At 40.0% G+C, this 18,693-nt stretch overlaps 1 protein-coding gene across 8 annotated transcripts in view; it reads right to left on the bottom strand.

Annotated features, from left to right (window-relative positions):
* Nucleotides 1-18,239, bottom strand: part of fat1a (FAT atypical cadherin 1a) — a 227,293-nt gene extending 209,054 nt beyond the window's left edge. For 6 of the 8 annotated variants that reach the window (XM_070869585.1, XM_070869574.1, XM_070869545.1 and 3 more), the window contains exons 1-2: nucleotides 15,675-15,738; nucleotides 2,054-5,340 (exon numbers count right to left, since the gene is read on the bottom strand). In XM_070869585.1, the coding sequence (XP_070725686.1) occupies nucleotides 2,054-5,340; nucleotides 15,675-15,736 (3,349 nt within the window). In that variant the 5' untranslated portion in view covers nucleotides 15,737-15,738. Of the gene's footprint in view, nucleotides 1-2,053; nucleotides 5,341-15,231; nucleotides 15,304-15,674; nucleotides 15,739-18,060 lie in introns of those variants that run through there. The other 2 variants (XM_070869564.1, XM_070869555.1) reach the window with 2 other exon arrangements.
* Between the last annotated feature and the right edge of the window lie 454 nt (nucleotides 18,240-18,693).

An 18,693-nucleotide genomic window follows, 5' to 3' on the forward strand; every position in this document is an offset into this window, starting at 1 on the left:
ATGGGAGCGAGAGGGGTGATGGAAAAGCTGTGCTCCAAGTACGTGCAGGTCAGAGATGGGCCAACATCTCCAACCCCAATGCTTTCTGCAAGTGCAGCTTCCCAATGGGAGCCTAGGATCATGCAATGAGCCCAGCAACAGTTCATTAAACTGTAATAAAGAGTCCATTTCCCGAAGCTAATTATGACAATGTACCTTAACTGCCATGGTTAATAAAAAATTTAGTTTGTACCTGTATAAATTTAGCACATGTCTCAAAAGCTTTCAGAATCAATACTGCACCAACGGTCAGGTTAATTTAACTCCATAAAACAAAAGCAAATTCCTGTTCTAAATAAGACTAAATTTTTTTAATTGGCAATTTAATGTTACTGTCAATGGAGTCCAATATTTAAATCAATTATGTTTACTCCAGTTAGCTCTGAAGCTCTTTAAAAATTTCAAACTTTTCAACAATCATTGGGGTTAAATTCTGTTAGGAATCACAATAAGTACAGCCACCAACCATACAAACAGGAACTCATGTAAATCGCAGAGAAAAAAGCTGCTAAAACTAAAAATCTGAAATAAAAACAGAAAATGATCATATATAACAGGTCCACCAGCATTTGAAAACAGAAAACAAACCCTTCACTACCCATCTCCTTCCTTCAGTTTTGATAAAGGGTTCCTACCCAAAACATTAATTTGTCTTGTCCCTTTCAAATGCTGTTGGTTTTAAGCATTTTCAGTTTTTATTACTGGGAATGCAAGAGATTTAGGACAGAGAGCAGGAGAAATGTATTTACACAGAGGGATGTGAGGCTGTGGAATGCACAACCAGAGTTAATGATTGAACAATGTCAACATTTGAAGAATACATTAGCTAAGTTGTAGGAAGGAAAGAGAACAGGGAACTAGGGCTACTGTTCATGTGGAGAACAAACACCAACACGAACTGGTTGGGCTGAACAGTTTGTTACCATATTGTACTTTCTATTTTAATCCTATATATGGAAGTCAGGTTGTCAAAATTCTGTGCAAAAATCAACAAAATTCCAGCAGAAATTGAATTTCCCACAATTCGCAATTTTTTTTCAATAATTACTTCTCAATCTTTAAAGAATGACTATGCATGCCATTACACTGTTTCCCAAACATCTTTTCAGTCATAAACTTTTTTTTATCATATCAGTCAACTTGTGGTGCAACAATTTGTTTCCACACAAAGGAAAAGCCTAAAACATACATCATTTTGTATCAAAAATCATTTAACATCATGCTAATAATAACTATTGTCTTAAACCTAAAGGCCTTATTATTTGGCAGTGATTTTTTTTTAAGTTTGTACTGAAATGTCAGCAGAACTGTCTCTTCATTAATAGTTCTGTTTTATTTATTTTACTGTACTAATCCTTTCCATAGAGTGCACCTGCGCAGTAAGACTGATGGGAGGGCGCCAGAAGGGCTGCAAATTAGGTCCAGCAATGTTGGATCCCAACCTTATGCTCCAATTTTACACGTCCTTTATTTATAACACAACAGCAGCCGTAAAAAAGTATATTATTTCAGTGATCATTTGAAGATGATTTCCTCACAGACAGAGGCACACACAATTAGATTGAGTAAAAGACTATGGCAAAGAAAGATAGAGAGATACTGATGTCCTTTCAATGAAGTAACAGGCTATTCTTACATTTAACAACCCTGAAGTTTGCACATTTATTGGTGAAGTACACATCAGATAGACTACCACAGGCATGCACAAATAAATAAAACCATAAGAAAAGACTATTAACACAATCAATTTCACCATAAACACAATTTACATATTAGAAACAAAGTCAAAATTTTGCATCGGTCTTCAACCAATTCCTTCTTTCCCTACTCCTAAACTCAAACTCTTCACATATCTGAGCTACTTAGAAGTTGGAATCTTAAGTAACAGCTGAAAGACAAATGCTGTTACAAATAAGGAGCAGTGGAAGGAAATGGATTAAGAGGAGGTGGGAGCATTAAGGCAGAGAAAAACCATTGTAATTTTCAAGGTTTAGTAAGTTTTAAATCAGCCTACCTTTTTCTTCGTTAATTGTGAAGATTCCAAGTCCAGATCCATCTCTTATGGAATATCTAACTTCCCCATCTCTGCCTCTGTCATTATCATAAGCTGTTATAGTCATTACTGGTGTACCAATAGGAACATCTTCTCTGACAGATCCATTAGCCACAAAAAAAGGAAAGACAGGAGCATATAAATTCTCATTTACGTCCACCACTTCCACTTGAATGTAGCACGTTGAAGATAAAGAAATTGGCCGTCCTTTATCCTTCGCTCGAGCAGTCAGATTATATAACTGCTTCTTCTCAAAGTCTAGCCTTTGCACAATACGAAGAGCTCCACTTAGTTTGTCCACGTCAAAATATCCTTCTCCATTGTCTATCAGACTATAGCGTACCTGACTGCTGTGCCCAACATCAGGGTCGTAGGCCTCCAGCCACATTGTAACTGCTCCTATTGGAAGGTCTTCTCGAATTTTTATATGGTAGTTTTGAGGAATAAACTCAGGTGGATTGTCATTTACATCTTCCAAAGTTACTTTCAACAATACTGTTGAAAACCGTTGTGGCTCCTGTTTAGCTTGATCTCTAGCTTCAATCTTCAACAAGTAAATGGGGTCTTTTTCTCGGTCCAGCAACCCTGTAACCTTCACAATCCCAGTTACAGTATCAATCGCAAACATGTGTGTGTCTGTCAGAATAGAGTATCTGACTTCTCCATTGGCACCCAGATCTCGGTCTGTTGCTTCAAGTTGAATAATTTCACTACCAATTTCTTTGTTTTCACTCACTTCTTCTGAATACATATCCTGTAGAAATTCTGGGCTGTTATCATTTGCATCCAGTATGTTCACATCTAATAGACGCCAAGCAGACTTCTGAGGTATCCCAAGATCATACACAGTTATATTAAGTGTGTAATGATCGTTTTTTTCCCTGTCAAGTGGAGTGAATATCTTTAGCCATCCCGTCTCCAGATCAACAATAAATCTGCTGTCACTGTCACCTCCTGAAATTACATGGGTCAATTTCCCACTGAAGCCAGTGTCAAAATCCGTAGCATTTATGAGCAATAAATGTGTTCCTACTGGCTTGTCTTCTTTAACTTCAATTACACCTGGAAAAGAACTATCAAACTGTGGTGCATGGCGGTTAATTGAATGATTATCAGAAAACAGGTCTTCAGCATCTCCATGATTGTGGATCTTATTTGCCTGGAGAAGCTTTTCTGCCAAATGTTTAGCCACTCCAGTCTCTGTACAGTGCAGATTAACTTGTTTACGACTGCTTGCTACAGTGATGTTGATGTACATTGCAGTAGCAAAGTTCTCCCCGTCTGTAGCTGTAATTTGTAGACTATGAAAAGATCCTTTGATACCAGATCCATCAGTTAGAGCCCGCTTCAACAAAAGAACACCAGAGTTGGGATTTAAGTCAAACAGATCCAATTCATTCCCCGATACTATCTGGTATCTTACCAGTTGTAGCTCATCTGCATCAATAGCAGATACGGTAGCGATCTGCTCACCAACATTTAAATCCCTTGGTATTGTACCTATACAGTTCACCTTCTCAAACAATGGCTTGTTGTCATTTAGATTGCTTAAGAAAATAGTTACAAGTGATTCAACTTCACGACGATAAGGCGAGCCCCAGTCAGATGCACGAACTCGCAAATTATAAATTCTTGGCATCAATTCATAATCCAGTTCCTCCGAGATACTAATGTCTCCACTGAAATAGTCTATCACGAAAGGTGGTGGGTTTAAGTTGGCAATGCTGTAGGTTACATATCCATTCTCGCCGCTATCAACATCGGTGGCACTCACAGTCAGAACACTGGTACCAACTGGCACATTTTCATTGACACTTGCCTTATATGATGACTGTTTGAATTCAGGAGCATTATCATTCATATCTATCACATAAACAATTATCTTTGTTGATGCCTGTCTGTCAACAATTATAACTTCGAGTTCGTAGCGAGAAGATTCCTGTGCTTTTATAAAGCCATTAGTAGTGATCAGACCAGTGTCAGGGTTAATATGAAACTTATCAGCATGATATCTGAAAGCAAACTTGATCTGTGGATACATAGGACTAGCTGTAACCATCACAACTGGAGAATTGGGGGGTGCAAACTCATTCAGTCTGGCTTCATATACAGCTTTCTCAAATCTACATGGCAAAGATCTTGATTGTGGGGAGGTAACATGGATAACTTTCACAGAGGAAAACTGAGGAGGGCTTCCTTTGTCCTTAGCTTGAAGTGTGAGATTATATCCAGAAGACTGGCTTTCCCAATCAACCTGATCAACAGCTTTAATTCGATATTCTTTGCTACCAGGGCTTGACCTCATGGCTTTGAACTGATGCAGGGGATCACCTGCCACAATATTTAAGGAAGCTATTTCTCCATTGACTCCTGGATCCTCATCTTCCACAGTTATAATTGCATAAGTTGGATCCTTGTCCATGTCTGATGGGGCAAGGGTAACTGCTGTGATGACTGGTGCATTTTCATTTCCCTGTTCCACATGAACAGTAAGCTTTGCCATGCTGCTAATTCCACTACTGCCATATAATTTCTTGCCACGATCAGCCGCAAGGATTTCCAGATCATATTGCTTTGTCTCAGAGTAGTCCAACCTACCTGTTAGGGTAACTATGCCATTGGTGGGATGAATGGCAAACGTATCTGTCCTGTCCTTAAAACTGTAATAAAACTCTCCATTGGTGCCAATATCAGCATCAGTGGCTCGAACTCTGGCTACACTGGTTCTCAGAGCTGTGTTTTCTGCCAAAGATACACTGTATGACGTTGGTGAAAACAAAGGCCTCAAGTCATTTGTGTCTAAAACATGGACTTTAACCTTTGTCCGTGCTTCAGCATTAGTTTTTTTCTCAACTGCCTTAACATTGAGCAGATAGTAGTCTCTCACTTCTCTGTTTAAGACTGCAGTATTCCCTCCCTTGGTCCTAATACGTAAGAAACAGAAGTCCCCAAGAATGTAGTCCTCAGCTTTAAACAGGTTTTCATGATCTCCAGAAATAATTTTATACCGAAACTCCGACGACGGATTTGCAATGTAAATGCCCATTTTTAGATGACTTTCTAAATAGGTCTTGGCTGCAGAATTCTCATAAATATAAGCATTATAAAGATGTTGTGTGAACTGTATTGATGATGCTTGTTCTTTCTTCCTGTTTCCTTCACAGCTGTTTAAAAGCTGCAAAAGCAGTACAGAAAACAGTAGTCCAGTCGATCTCACCATGATGACACTTGAGTAATCACCAAATGACCTGAGAAAATAAAAGTGGAATCTTAACTTTTCTACTGGAACATTTTTAAGCAGCACAAACATGTTCTTACTCTGGATCAACAAAAAAGAATGACATCCATAACAAACTAGAAAAAATAAATGAATAAAAATACTTTCATGCACAAACTATTTCTATAAAATATGAAATACAATAATTAAAGTACAAAGTTCTGGCATAATTTTCCATTCATCCCATCTTCTAAGTGCAAGGGGTGATTTTACGTAGTTAGTTGAGTGCTTTAACTGACAGCAGCACGCATCCGATATTTGGGCACGTGTGACCCATGATTTTCCGACTTAAAATTTTAGTGGTGGGAAAATCGTGGGCAGTGCACACACACATGATAAATTGAATAGCATTTTCACAACCATGGCTTTTCTTCTGCTCTCGAGTCACCTTTTGATATTATGCAAGAGTCCCTCCTTGTTAGTGTTGCTAGATCCGCCAAGTGAAGGCCTTGCGCAGCCCATTGCAAGCCAAATGCAGTAAAACCGCTGGGACATGCAAAGACTGTCTGCCAGGAAGACCTGTTAACATAAGAATTAGGAGCAGAGTAGGCCAGACGGCCCCTCGGGCCTGCTCCACCATGCAATATCATGGCTGATCTTTGACCTCAACTTCACTTTTCCGTTCGATCTCCATATCCCTCAATTCCCCTAGAGTCCAAAAATCTATCTCAGCCTTGAATATACTTAACGACTCAGCATCCACAGCCCTTTAGGATCGTGGATTCCAAAGATTCACAGCCCACTGCGTGAAGAGGTCTCCTCTCATCTCGGTCTTAAATGGCCGACCCCTCATCCTGAGACTGTGCCCCCTAGTTCTAGACTCTCCAGCCAGGGGAAATAACCTATCAGAATCTACCCTGTCAATCCCCCTCAGAATCTTGAATGTTTCAATGAGATCACCTCTCATCCTTCTAAACTCGAGCAAGAATAGGCCGAATCTACTCAATCTCTCTTCAAAGGACAAGGCTCTCATGTCAGGAATCAATCTAGTGAACCTTTATTGCACCAGCTCTAAAGCAAGTACAGGTGCAGCATCGAGAATCCAGAACCCTCAGGACCGAGGCCATTCCAGATTCCGGGCTTTCGATCGTCTATCTGAAGTCAGGTTCAGGTATTTCCGGATTTCAGAACGAGAGGGGGGGGGGGGGGGGGTCCAGCCGAGCAGCTGTTTGGGCCAATAAGCCCCGCATAAGAGGTGTTCGGGCGGGCTCCGCCTAAGAGGAGGTGTTCGGGCGGGCAGGCGGCGAGGCCAGAGGTCGGACAGCGGTGGGGTCCCGAGATTGGCAGGGTCAGTGGGTCCAGATTCCGGACAACCCTACCACCAATTGGTCCGGAGTCCGGATTCTGGAACTTCCACGCTGCACCTGTATATCTTTCCTCACAGTACTCCAGGTGTGGTCTCGCCAAAGCCCTGTACAATTGTGGCAAGACTTCATTCCTCTTGTATTCCAACCCACTTGCAATAAAGGCCAACATGCTATCTGCATTCCTAATTGCTTGCTGCACAAGCATGCTAACTTGTGTTTCTTGTTCAAGGACACCTAAATCTCTCTGAACATTTAATCGTTTCTCACCATTTAAAAAATGTTCTGTTTTTCTATTCTTCCTACCAAAGGTGAATAACCTCACATTTCCCCACATTATACTTCTTCTGATACCTGTATTGCCCACTCACTTAACCTGTCTATATCCATTTATAGGCTCTGTATCCTCCTCACAAAGCTAGGTGCATCATCAGCAAAGTTGGATACATTACACTCAGTCCCTTCATCTCGGTTATTAATATAGACTAGCAGAGACCCGCAATACATTTGCAGTCAAATTAGTATCTTCATTGCAACAGTACTTACTTAGACTGTTATCATCATCTTCGTCTATAGAATCAAAGCTGATGTCCGTCCTCCCTCCCTCCCCCCACTCTCCATCTCCTTCCCCCACTCACGCGTACGCCTCCTGCCCCCTCCCTCTCTCTCTCTCTCTCTCTCTTCCCCCCTCCCTCTCTTCCCCCCTCTCTCTCCCCACCCTCCCCCCTCACACACCCTCTCTCCCACTCCCCTCCCTCCTCTTCTTTCCCTCTCTCACCCGCTGCTTCCGCCACGCGCTCCTCTCGGCTCTGCAGCAATGCCCCCGCCACCCCGCCCATTGGCCCCGCCGCATCCACTGCCATCTCCTCATTGGAGCAGACCCAGCATCAATCAAACTTTTTTAATTCACACCATCGATCCCCGCCCTGATTGGGTGCGAGGCCGGGAGGGCCCTGATTGCCCATTGGTTGGTGCAACTGTCACTCAGTCCGGACCACATGCTCCCAGTCCCAGGCCCTGCACCTTTTCTGTGGTGCCTCGACCAATGCCTTTTGGAACTCCAAATATATTACATCCACTGGTTTCTCTTCATTTGCCCTGCTAGTTACATCCTCAAAAACATTCATAAATTTGTTAAACACGATTTCCCTTTCATAATACCAAGTTAACTCTGCCTAATCATTTTATGATTTTCTAAGTGCCCTGTACCACTTCCTTAATAATGGATTCCAGCATTTTCCTGACGATTGATGTCAGGCTAACTGGCCTGCTTGCTCTCTCCCTCCTTTCTTGAATAGTGGGGTTACATTTGCAACTTCCAATCCGTTGGGACCATTTCACAGTCTAGGGAATTTTGAAAGATCACAACCAATACATCCACTATCTCTGCAGCTACCTCTTTTAGAACCCTAGGCCATCAGGTCCATGGGATTTGTCGGCTTTTAGTTCTATTTGTTTCTCAAGTACTTTTTCTCTATTAATATTAATTACTTTAAGTTCCTCACTCTCATTGGCCCCTTGGTTTCCCACCATTTTTGGTATGCGTTTTGTGTCTTTTACTGTGAAGACAGATACAAAATATTTGTTTAAAGTTTCTGCATTTTCTTATTTCACATTACAATTTCTCCTGTCTGAGCCTCTAAGGGACCGATGCTTACTTTTGCTACTCTCTTCCTTTTTACGTACTTGTAGACGCTCTTACAATCTGTTTTTATATTTCTTGCTAGTTTACTCTCTCATTCTATTTTCACCCTTTTAAATCACATTTTTGGTCATCCTTTGGTTTCTGAAGCTCTCCCAATCCTAAGTCTATTCTTGGCAATATTATAAACCTCTTTTAAAAATCTAATGCTATCCTTAACTTCTTTAGTTTGCCACAGATGGATCACTTTTCCTGTGGAGTTTTAATTTCTCAATGGAATGTATATTCATTGAGAATTATGGAATATTTCTTTAAATGTTTGAGACTGTATATCTACTCTCATACCTTTTAATCTAATTTTCCAATCCACCTTAGCCAACTCGCCCCTCATACCTATGTAATTGGCTTTAAGTTTAAAGACTCTAATTTCGGACAATATTTCACTCTCAAATTCAAGGTGAAATTCTATCATATTATAATCACAATTCCCCATAACTATGCGATTATTGATTAACCCTGTCTCATTACACAATATAAAAGCTAAAATAGCCTGTTCTCTCGGAAACTCTGTCTCAACTGCATTCATCCTCCAGACTACCTTTGCCAATTTGATTTGCCCAGTCTATATGAAGATTAAACTCCCCACAATTATTGTATTACCTTTGTTACAAGCTATAAGTTGTTGATTAATAATATATCTACTTTCAGGGGGGCCTATAAACTGCTCCCACCACTGTTTTCTAACCCTTGTTATTTCTTACCTCCACCCATACTAATTCTACTTCCTGATTTTCTGAGCCAAGATGATTTCTCATTACTGTCCTTATGTCATCCTTTATCAGGGCTACCCCCCCGGCCTTTTCCATTCTGCCTGCCTTTTTGAAATGTCAAGGACCCTGAAATATTTAGCTCCCAATCTTAGTCATCTTGCAACCATGTCATTGTAGTGGCTATTAGATCAAAGCCATTTATCTCTACTTGTACCACTAATTTGTCTATCTTGTTATGAATGCGTCATGCATTCAGATAAAAAGCCTTTAATTTTAACTTTTTAACCATTATTCTCTGCCTCCACCTTATCTGCTAATGCACTATTAACGTTAAACTCTCTGTCCCTTCCTGTCACTCTGCTCATCTTTACCCAAATCGCTGCACTACTCTACTGCCTTGACTTTTCTCTTTAGATTGCTACATTTGCCCTCACCTAACCCCTTAGTGAATCCTTCCAGTTTTACGTTTGGCTTGCAGCCATCTGCACAGCACCCATACTGAGGAAGCTGGTGGCACTGGCGAAATATAAAAATACATTCAGAGTAGTGAGAAGTCAGTTTTCCGTCACTCCCACCAAGTGGTCGATTATAAAACCCAAGTAAATTTCAGACAAGATGGGAATTTCAATCGAAATCTACAAGTTTACTCCCTATCTTTCCTGAAGGTGTCTATTCTTGCTATTCTATTCTGCATTAGCAGCCCTCTGGTACTTCATCTATGTAACTATCCTTTACATAGAAGCCGAGACAGTAACTGCTGGCAGACTATTTAATCGTGGGAGTCAATTTTCTAAAGATGTGAACTCTCACTCCAAAGCTCTCCCAAAGACATGATAAATCCTTTTTTTTTGCACAGAGATTATGAGTGTTCCAACATATTTTGCTTTGGGCAAATAATTTTAATTCGTGCAGATCATTAAAACATATGTTAACACATAACAACCATGTGATAAACATAAGCTTCAACTAAAATGTTCATGCAATTAAGTGGCCGAGTTTGAAATCGTTGTACTCAACACTGAACTTTCAATGTGATATGGCTGTAAGAAATATTCCTTCATAACAGGACCTTGTCTTTTTTTTTTTAAATGTGTCACAATCCATAATATCCCTGTTAAGTCATATGTCACAGCCTGTTCTCCTGTGAGGTCTTATACCCATTGACACTAACCAGCAACATCAAAAGCTGCCACAATCTTGAATATCTTTCCAAATCTATAAAATGTAAAATTCACCAGATAACCATCACAGCATTACACATAATCAACAAAACAAAGTGCTCTCCTACTGAACAAACTAATGTAGCTTCATTCTTAAAGCTAATGGAGCCATCTAAGCCTTTTGGTTGCAATGCTGCCTTGGAACCCTGTGCCAGCCATTCAATATCCTCTAAACCACAATGTATTTATTACAAGCCCTAATTTTGCTGACATTTGCTGCACATTCCTGTGCATGGCAGGACCAAGCACACTATTTTTATGCATGTTAGCTGGTTGGCCAGAAGCTAATTTACTCCAGCAGTACTTTTCACTACAGTTAAGGAATGGTCAGTTGGTTGCAACACACATGGTTTTCATGCAAAGACATGGAATCAATTTCTATTTTAGCACATTCTTAAAATAAATTTACCCTGAATTCTTTAACTGAAGAGGTTTAAAATATAATATGCATTTTCCTTTTACAAAAATAGCACTATGTACTTAGTACATCTCTATAAACCCACTACAGACACTTTCTTCAACTGGATCATTACTTAGCTTTTTCTTTTTGAGAAACCAAGCCAAGAGCAATGGCCCACAGTGCAGGACAAAGTCTGATGATTGTAGAAGGAAGGAAAAACTGAGGGAGGTAAGGAGTTTCACTTTTTGAGAGCTCAGGATAGAGTCACGTGGATTAAATTATGCCATGAGCCTTGATTCCAACAGAGTTGGGATCTACAAAAGGAAAAGATTTGCATTTATATAGCACCTTTCACTACTACCGGACATCTCAAAGCGTTTTACAGCCAATTAAGTTCTTTTGGAGTGTGTCACTGTTGTAAGAGTGTGAAGGATAGCGTATTTGTAGCTGATATTAAACAAGAAAGGAAAGATCAGAAGAAAACAGCCACAGCAGTATTCATGAGATAAAGAAAGAGATGGAAGTTTGCAATGGAGAGAGACTAGAAATTATAGGAAATAGGGGAAATCACTTCAGTCAGTTTTTTTCTTGTATCTTGTCCATAAGTGTGGTTGAGGTTCTATGAAAGCCTCCCAGACATGACAGCAGATGCAAATCTTTGACAGGCTTGCACTTTATCAAGGGTTAAGAGTTGGCAGGGGGAAAAGAAAAAGAAAATTGAGCTTCTTGGAGGCAGCAATCAGAGACTTCAAGTCGGAAGAGATAGTGAAGCCAACAATATGATAGACGAGGAAAAACATGGTGAACCCATCAATGCTTAGAGATGGTGGGTAACTTTAATTAATAGTGTGAGTACTATGAAGAAGTTGTTATTTGACAAATTGAAACAAACATGAATTTCACTGCCTCATTTAAGGACATGAAGTAGATCCTGATATAACGTATTCATTGAATCACAAGAACTGGGAGGTTGTGAGCACAGAGTGTGATCTGAAAGAAGTTGACAATGTAAACGGGAATCATCAGCAAATGTTTTGGGCAGGATGATGATGATAAGAGGTAATTGATAGAAGGAAGGAACAGTGGGAGAGAGGATGGAGTCTTGGGGACCCATAAGATAATGGAGAAAGAGTCAGAGGATGAACTGCAGCAGAGAGAGTAATTTAAGAAGTAAACATAATCACTTTTGTTTTTCTTAATAATTATTTTGCCCATTATTGCTTTGTGAACAAAAGGAATACATTTCTTGAAACAGCTGCTTGTAATTACAGTCCCATTATATTGTTATTTATTGTGATGCTGTGTGTGTGTTACGTAGGGTAAATGTCATGAAGCAGGTCTTCCACTTCAGTATCTCACTCACTCAAGAGTGTGAATCAGAGAATCAAGCATAGAACATAAGAACATAAGAAATAGGTGCAGGAGTAGGCCATTTGGCCCCTCGAGCCTGCTCCGCCATTCAATCTTGGCCTCAATTCCACTTCCTTGCCCGCCCCATAACCCTCGACTCCACCTATCGCTCAAAAATCTGTCTATCTCTACCTTAAATATATTCAATGACCCAGCCTCAACAGCTCTCTGGGGTAGAGAATTCCAAAGATTCACAACCCTCAGAAAAGAAATTCCTCCTCATCTCTGTTTTAAGTGGGCGACCTCTTATTCTGAAACTATGCCCACAGAAGTCAGTGTGCCCAATTTCCCAGTGTTGAAAGCCAGTATGAACTTTGCTGCAAACTTTTTCCAGTTTTCCAGAGATTAATTGTAATCATTGGAAAATAAGTTGAATTGTGAATCGGGCCCACTGACTCCGTGTCTAATTCTTCTTCTTTTGAACAAAGCTTCATACCTCACAAAATGTACAAGTTTGCAGCAAAAGTTCATAATGTTCAATTTGTAAATGGAACAGTAACGTTAAGAGGACATGCCCAGACATGCCTTAGAAATCTTCGACATGTAACCCACCGGCTAGTTAATAACTTCAACTTTATTTTTTAAATCCTTTTGCCACAAAATGTCATTAACACATGCAGTCTGGCCAAAAAGGTGAAAAAGGACACGTTAAATTGCCTGTGAGGCAAATGCCAGTCAGGGAACTGTAACAAACAAAACAAGTTCTTGTTATTATGTAGCAAGAGATCTCTAGGGTTGTGGAGTTTATTTCTATGATTTAGCAACATCCATTTCTGTGAAGCCAACGCTCCACATTCAATTTTAACACTGATGGACTAGCAAGAATTGAAATTCTCTTCTAGGACGCAATCTGCTCCTTTATACAGAGTTATGTTTCTGCCAAGGTTCAACTTCCACCAGTAACGCAGGAGAATACCAATGATGCTCTACCACGCAGAACCAGATAATAACCAAAAATGTTGTTTTTCCTTATGATCATTTTAAACTTTCGCAGTACTTTGTAAACAAAGTAATAAAGTTCTTAAAGCAACTGAATATGATCACTCCTCCATCTTTTAAAATTGAGTTATTTTACTGGGTGATAATTATAATTTTGATCCCGAGATCAAAAGGTTCACAATTTATAAAGGAAACTCAAATATATACAGATTTAAACTGTACTTTTCTATTCCCAGATTTAACATAATACTGTTATCGTGACATACAATATTCTTATTCCTGGGTTTTGCTGGTGTAGTGTAAACCTGATGCTTTATCCAGAGACCAAAACCCCTATTGGTCCTAAGCAAGTTTAGCCCATTACATCAGCCCCCCCCAATTAATCATTCTACTAGACCTGAATAGCCATTTAACAAAGCTGCTGACTCCCAAACCAGCCCTTGACAATAAAGCATCCTGTCCAGGAACAAAACAGTACATCATACCGAGCAGATAAAATTAATTGCTGAGATTTCAAAATTGCAGCACACAAGAAAGATAATGGCAAAACAGAACTGGAAAATAAGTCAAAAGATCCGGAAAGCTTACAATCAAGAATGTAAGCAATCCAAATATTGACTAAATTGCTTTTGAGAGAATTAATGAACAATAATTATAAATCTGAAATAAATTGATCAAATATTTAAATTTACTTCAGACAGAACATGGAGAGTCACATTACATATTTACCAGCATGTGTGGTTTGTATATAAAATAGTTCATTAAAAATCTTAACATTGGCTGAAGAATTAATTCTTAAACTGCAGCAGTATTCTTTTCCAACAATTTACTTGCCAAGTGTCAACTCAATTCAATATAAATTATCAAAACAAATTAATCCCTATCTGAGCAGATTTCCAATACAACATACTTGAAGTATTATGAAAAGAAAATGATAACCTGCAGAAAATAAAAATGGCCATCTGTAGATGTTCCCCACCCCATCCCCCAACGATGCTAACCAAAGCAGTCTTTTTTTTCCTCCAAATTACTATCAAAAACATTAGCATTTCCGAAGATCCTATTATAGGTAACCCAGGCTAACAAAACGGGAAACAAGGTTAGACACTCATCGCCACACCTGATCAGTGATCGATTCAACAATTGTAAGTAATGGAGTTTCTCAGGTGGCGACCCGTTGCAAATTGCACTCAAGCTCCGCACTGTGTCAACTACCAACCATTTGAAATGGGAGGATTTCAAGCTAGCCCAGCAGCTGCTGATGTCTTGAGCGCAGAACACTAGAGTGAGTTTTGGACAACCGCAATGTTAGAAAGGCTTCGATTTTTTAAAAAAAGTAATTAAACCTATAATGTAGAAACTGGGTTTTTTTTTTAAACCACGTGTGTCTGCACTCCGTAAACTAAATCAGAGGCAAAGTGGCTTCATAAACGATCAAGGCTAACTTGTATTTCAACGTGCCAAGTTAGATTACCGAGAAGTAATGTTTAAAATTAAACCTACAAGTCCCAGTCGGTCAGAAGGCGCCGAGCTTCCCAGAGCCGCTCTGATTTCAACCTTGATGCTATCTATAATATAACAAATCTGCTCTCCCACAACCAGAAATAAAGCATTGCTCGGGGCAGATCAACAAAATATTGCCTGCTGTTCAGAGATAGATGATAATCCGCACTATCTGCAGGATCGAATTCCCTCAACCTGCTGAGAGATAAATAAAATGAAGCGGATCAGAGAACCTGAAAAGGAAGGCACTCTTTTGGGAGACTGCGTGTCCCTGTTGCGAAAAGTCTTTTGTAAAATAAAGTCAGCCTCGATACCGATCGAGTTCTTCTGCCAACCTGCTGATTGCCTGCAATGTTTAAACAGACTCCATTTGAAATTGAGAGATTTTTTTTTAAATGCAACATGAAATTTGCAAAGTTTGGGGGGGGGGGGTGTGGGTGTGGATGCGGGGCAGATTGCGGGAGCTGCCTGATTCCCATTGCTCTCACGTACCCCCTGCCGCCCGCCGGGTCTCCCAGATTGTCCCAATGCCAAACACCCACTCTACAGCAAACTGCTGCAAACTAACTTTCGAAAGGAGTGCCGCACAAGGCAAAAGAAACATTATAGAACGCAAAGAAACATATATATATATCTAGAGTATCTATATGGGGGAGAAAAGTCGGCAAACTCACAGTTGTTGCAGTGAAGCGTGTGCTGGGCGCTGCCAAAGTACAAAGCCAAGCCGCCGAGCTGTCCCTCGCACAAAGCCCCTTCCCCCGGGCTGCCGGCTCCCGCAACACAAGTCAAACTTGGCACAGGAGAGACTGCTCTCCCCGCGCAAACTGCGGGCGGCATTAACTCGGACAGCAGCGAGACGGAGCCAGCGGCTTTGTCCGAGCCCAGCGCACCATGCTGCCCCTCTCTCTCTCTCTCTCTCTCATTCACTCACTCTCTCCTCGCCGTCAGCATGCGCCGTACCCGGCACTAGCTTCCCTTGGCATGCAGTGGCTCCCGCCCGGCACCGTCTGCTGCTCCACACACGCTGCCACCTCATCCCCTGCTGCACTTCCTAATTCACCCCCCGCCATGTTCAGGCTTGCAATTATTAATGAATTCAATCTATCATCGACTGTACCTTTCGATTAAAAGTAAAACTTTGTGGAAGCTAAATCGATTGTAAAAGGGAGAAAGAAACATATTCGTGTTTTAAGCTGTAATGTTCTTTGGTAAGTTTTCCAACATTCTAGAAGTTTATCAAATCTTTTCAGGCAGTTTTTTTTCTCCTATTTTATTCCTAACCTAAAAATCTTTCCGTAACTTCCTGTGTCCCGGGAACAATACTGTACCATTGCGCCAAGAGTGAAATGAAAAGAAGCTCTTAAGTCTCTACCATCATTTGCCCCAGAAATAACTTCAAACGAACCCAAGTTTTTATTAAATATGTTACCGTATTTCAAATCGCCTTACATATAATACAAACTGTTCTGCAAATGAACAAAGTTCCAACCGATCGTAACAATTTCCCCTCCCCCAATCCAACAGCCCACTTCAACCTCGAATGCAACATTGAATGAGAACTAAATTGTACTGAAATCACATCGAAAGAGATGTGCAGCATAGACTGGTTTGTTAACCGCAAGCGTGAACCAACCACCATTTGCAAAGTTTGCAGCATTATGAGTTCTACATACAATGTGGGATGTGAAGGCTCCGTCTAGACACTTGAAATGATGGAGTGGCAACGACCTGATTCGCCTAATTATTTTCCAATGCAAAAACAATGAACGGCAACTGTGCCATGGCAATGACATTTACAAAAGGATTTTATTTTAAACCCAGAAATATCATTATTATAACACGAAAGTCAGCAAAACAACATGCCATTACATTCTGTTTTATTATTGCCTACATTCCAATAAATACATTTTCACTGATCTTACAATACACTTCATCTAACACCGTGCAAATTAAAAGAGACCTGCCCCTTCCCAAAAATAAGCAAACAAGACCGATAGTAACAACTTACATTACTCACACATTGCACAATGCAGCAGTACTTACTAATAACCAAACCTCCAAAAGTCCATTTAGATCTAAAAGTTAAAATTAATGTGCCCGGGGGAAGTTCGTCTTGCTGGTACTATGTTTGCTTTATCTAATGTTATGAGTGAGCGAGACAACAGTTTGATTTACTCTGACTGCAGCCAGCAAACACCCCGAGGATGAAGTATATGTGTCACCACTTTCCTTTTCAAACAATCTAATCATGAATACCTGACTTTGAAATAAAGAACTCCAAGATTCCACAAAGAATGGCATGGGGCAGTTTAAATGGATCCAAAGGCATTATGCAGATTATTTGAATAGTCATTGTAATCAGATTATATTTTAAATCAAACAGATTCTTTTCCTGGTTAAAATGCCATTACTCCCACTCACACACACTTCCAGTCAAAACGTTATTGAAAGCACTTACCATAAGAAAATACATGCAAACAAATATACAGTATATAGACATCGGAGAGCCGAAATCAAATTGAACTGAATGAAGAGTCTCACCTGAACTACCAAAAGACCTGCAGCTCGAACAATTATCATCAGCAGGACAATAAAGTATTAATCATCGCCACACTGATTTACATCCTGGCCCCAGATAAAAAGATCAGATTAGTCAATCTTTATTGTGGTGTTTTAAAAAAGGAACATTACATTTACGAGCCAAGCCTACTGACGCACCGACTCAGCTTGCTGTGAAAAGTCTGCACATTGCAAATTTTACTGGAATACTTTTCTAAAATTACTTTCTTGCTGACATCAAAGAATTGTTTAATTAAAAAAAATAGAAGTTCCAATGTTCCTCTCAAATAGGCTATTCCAAACTCTACCAAGCTCGCAAATAAATGCGCATTGTGAAAATAGTAAATGGTAAAAAATTGCCTTTTTTTCAGCTGTGTCTTAATTAAATATTCATCAGCATGGATATTCGGGCATTGCCTCCAAGAGGCTGCTGGTAAAGCGTAATTTTGAATCCTGTTCTGTACCTTCTGTTTCTTAAACATACGGGGGCGCTCTTTTACAACGTTCCCACTGAAAGGATTTTTAGGGGATGAGATGACGATCCTCATTGCTGCAGAACTCGAGGCTGTAAACCTGAGTAATCGCACCATTTCAGTAAGGAAACATTGCCAAAGGTTACCTTTAACGGGACTTCTGCAGTGTGCATTTCTCTGTATTGCACTCATTGGATTGTTTTCAAAACGACTTAATCTGTGATTTGAAAAGCTTGTTGCTTATTCTACGGATTCGAGTTTCTTTTGAAATCTTTTGCGTTTACTTTTGTGAAACTGTGCCCAACCAAAAGCAATTTTATATCAAGGTGAGTTCTATTATCAACGATATATTTTTTTCAATGCTAGTACGAAATAAAATGAATATGCCTGAAATTAGCAAACATAACAAGTCCTCACTTGAAACTGCATCAATCTGAAATCATGATAGTGTACTCCATTGCAACGACTTACCAGACGCGCAGGATTCAACAGTTCCCGAGCAGATAAGATCCAGGGGATTACCAGGCAAAACGAGAATGTTATTCCTACTTTTTAACTCATTCCACCAGAGAACAGGCTCGAAGATAATATTCTTCGGAATCATCACATTCCCAGGGATTCAAAACAAGTTTGTAACGATCTAGATAAAGTGGCAGAGTCATGTGAAAGCATCTCCAAACTCAGCCACTAACACAGTTCCGAGTGGGATGTCTATGGTTTAGACGCTGTGACGTCAGCGATCCCCAGTGCCTGGAAATGCATTGAAAGTTTTCCAAGTTTAAAAATATATATTTTTCACAAAGTTCACAAGGAAAATACACATTTAATGTAATCAGTTGCTCTGTTTGCTATCCTGTTTGTGTGTGTGTGTATGTATAATATATATCATTAAATATATTGCATTGTTTTCTCTGTAGTTTTCTCTGTGCCACAGGGATTGGTGCTGGGACCACAACTGTTTACAATATACATAGATGACCTGGAAGAGGGGACAGAGTGTAGTGTAACAAAATTTGCAGATGACACAAAGATTAGTGGGAAAGTGGGTTGTGTAGAGGACACAGAGAGGCTGCAAAGAGATTTAGATAGGTTAAGCGAATGGGC

The sequence above is a fragment of the Pristiophorus japonicus genome, chromosome 2, assembly GCF_044704955.1.
Source record: "Pristiophorus japonicus isolate sPriJap1 chromosome 2, sPriJap1.hap1, whole genome shotgun sequence".
NCBI classification, from domain to species: Eukaryota; Metazoa; Chordata; class Chondrichthyes; family Pristiophoridae; genus Pristiophorus; species Pristiophorus japonicus.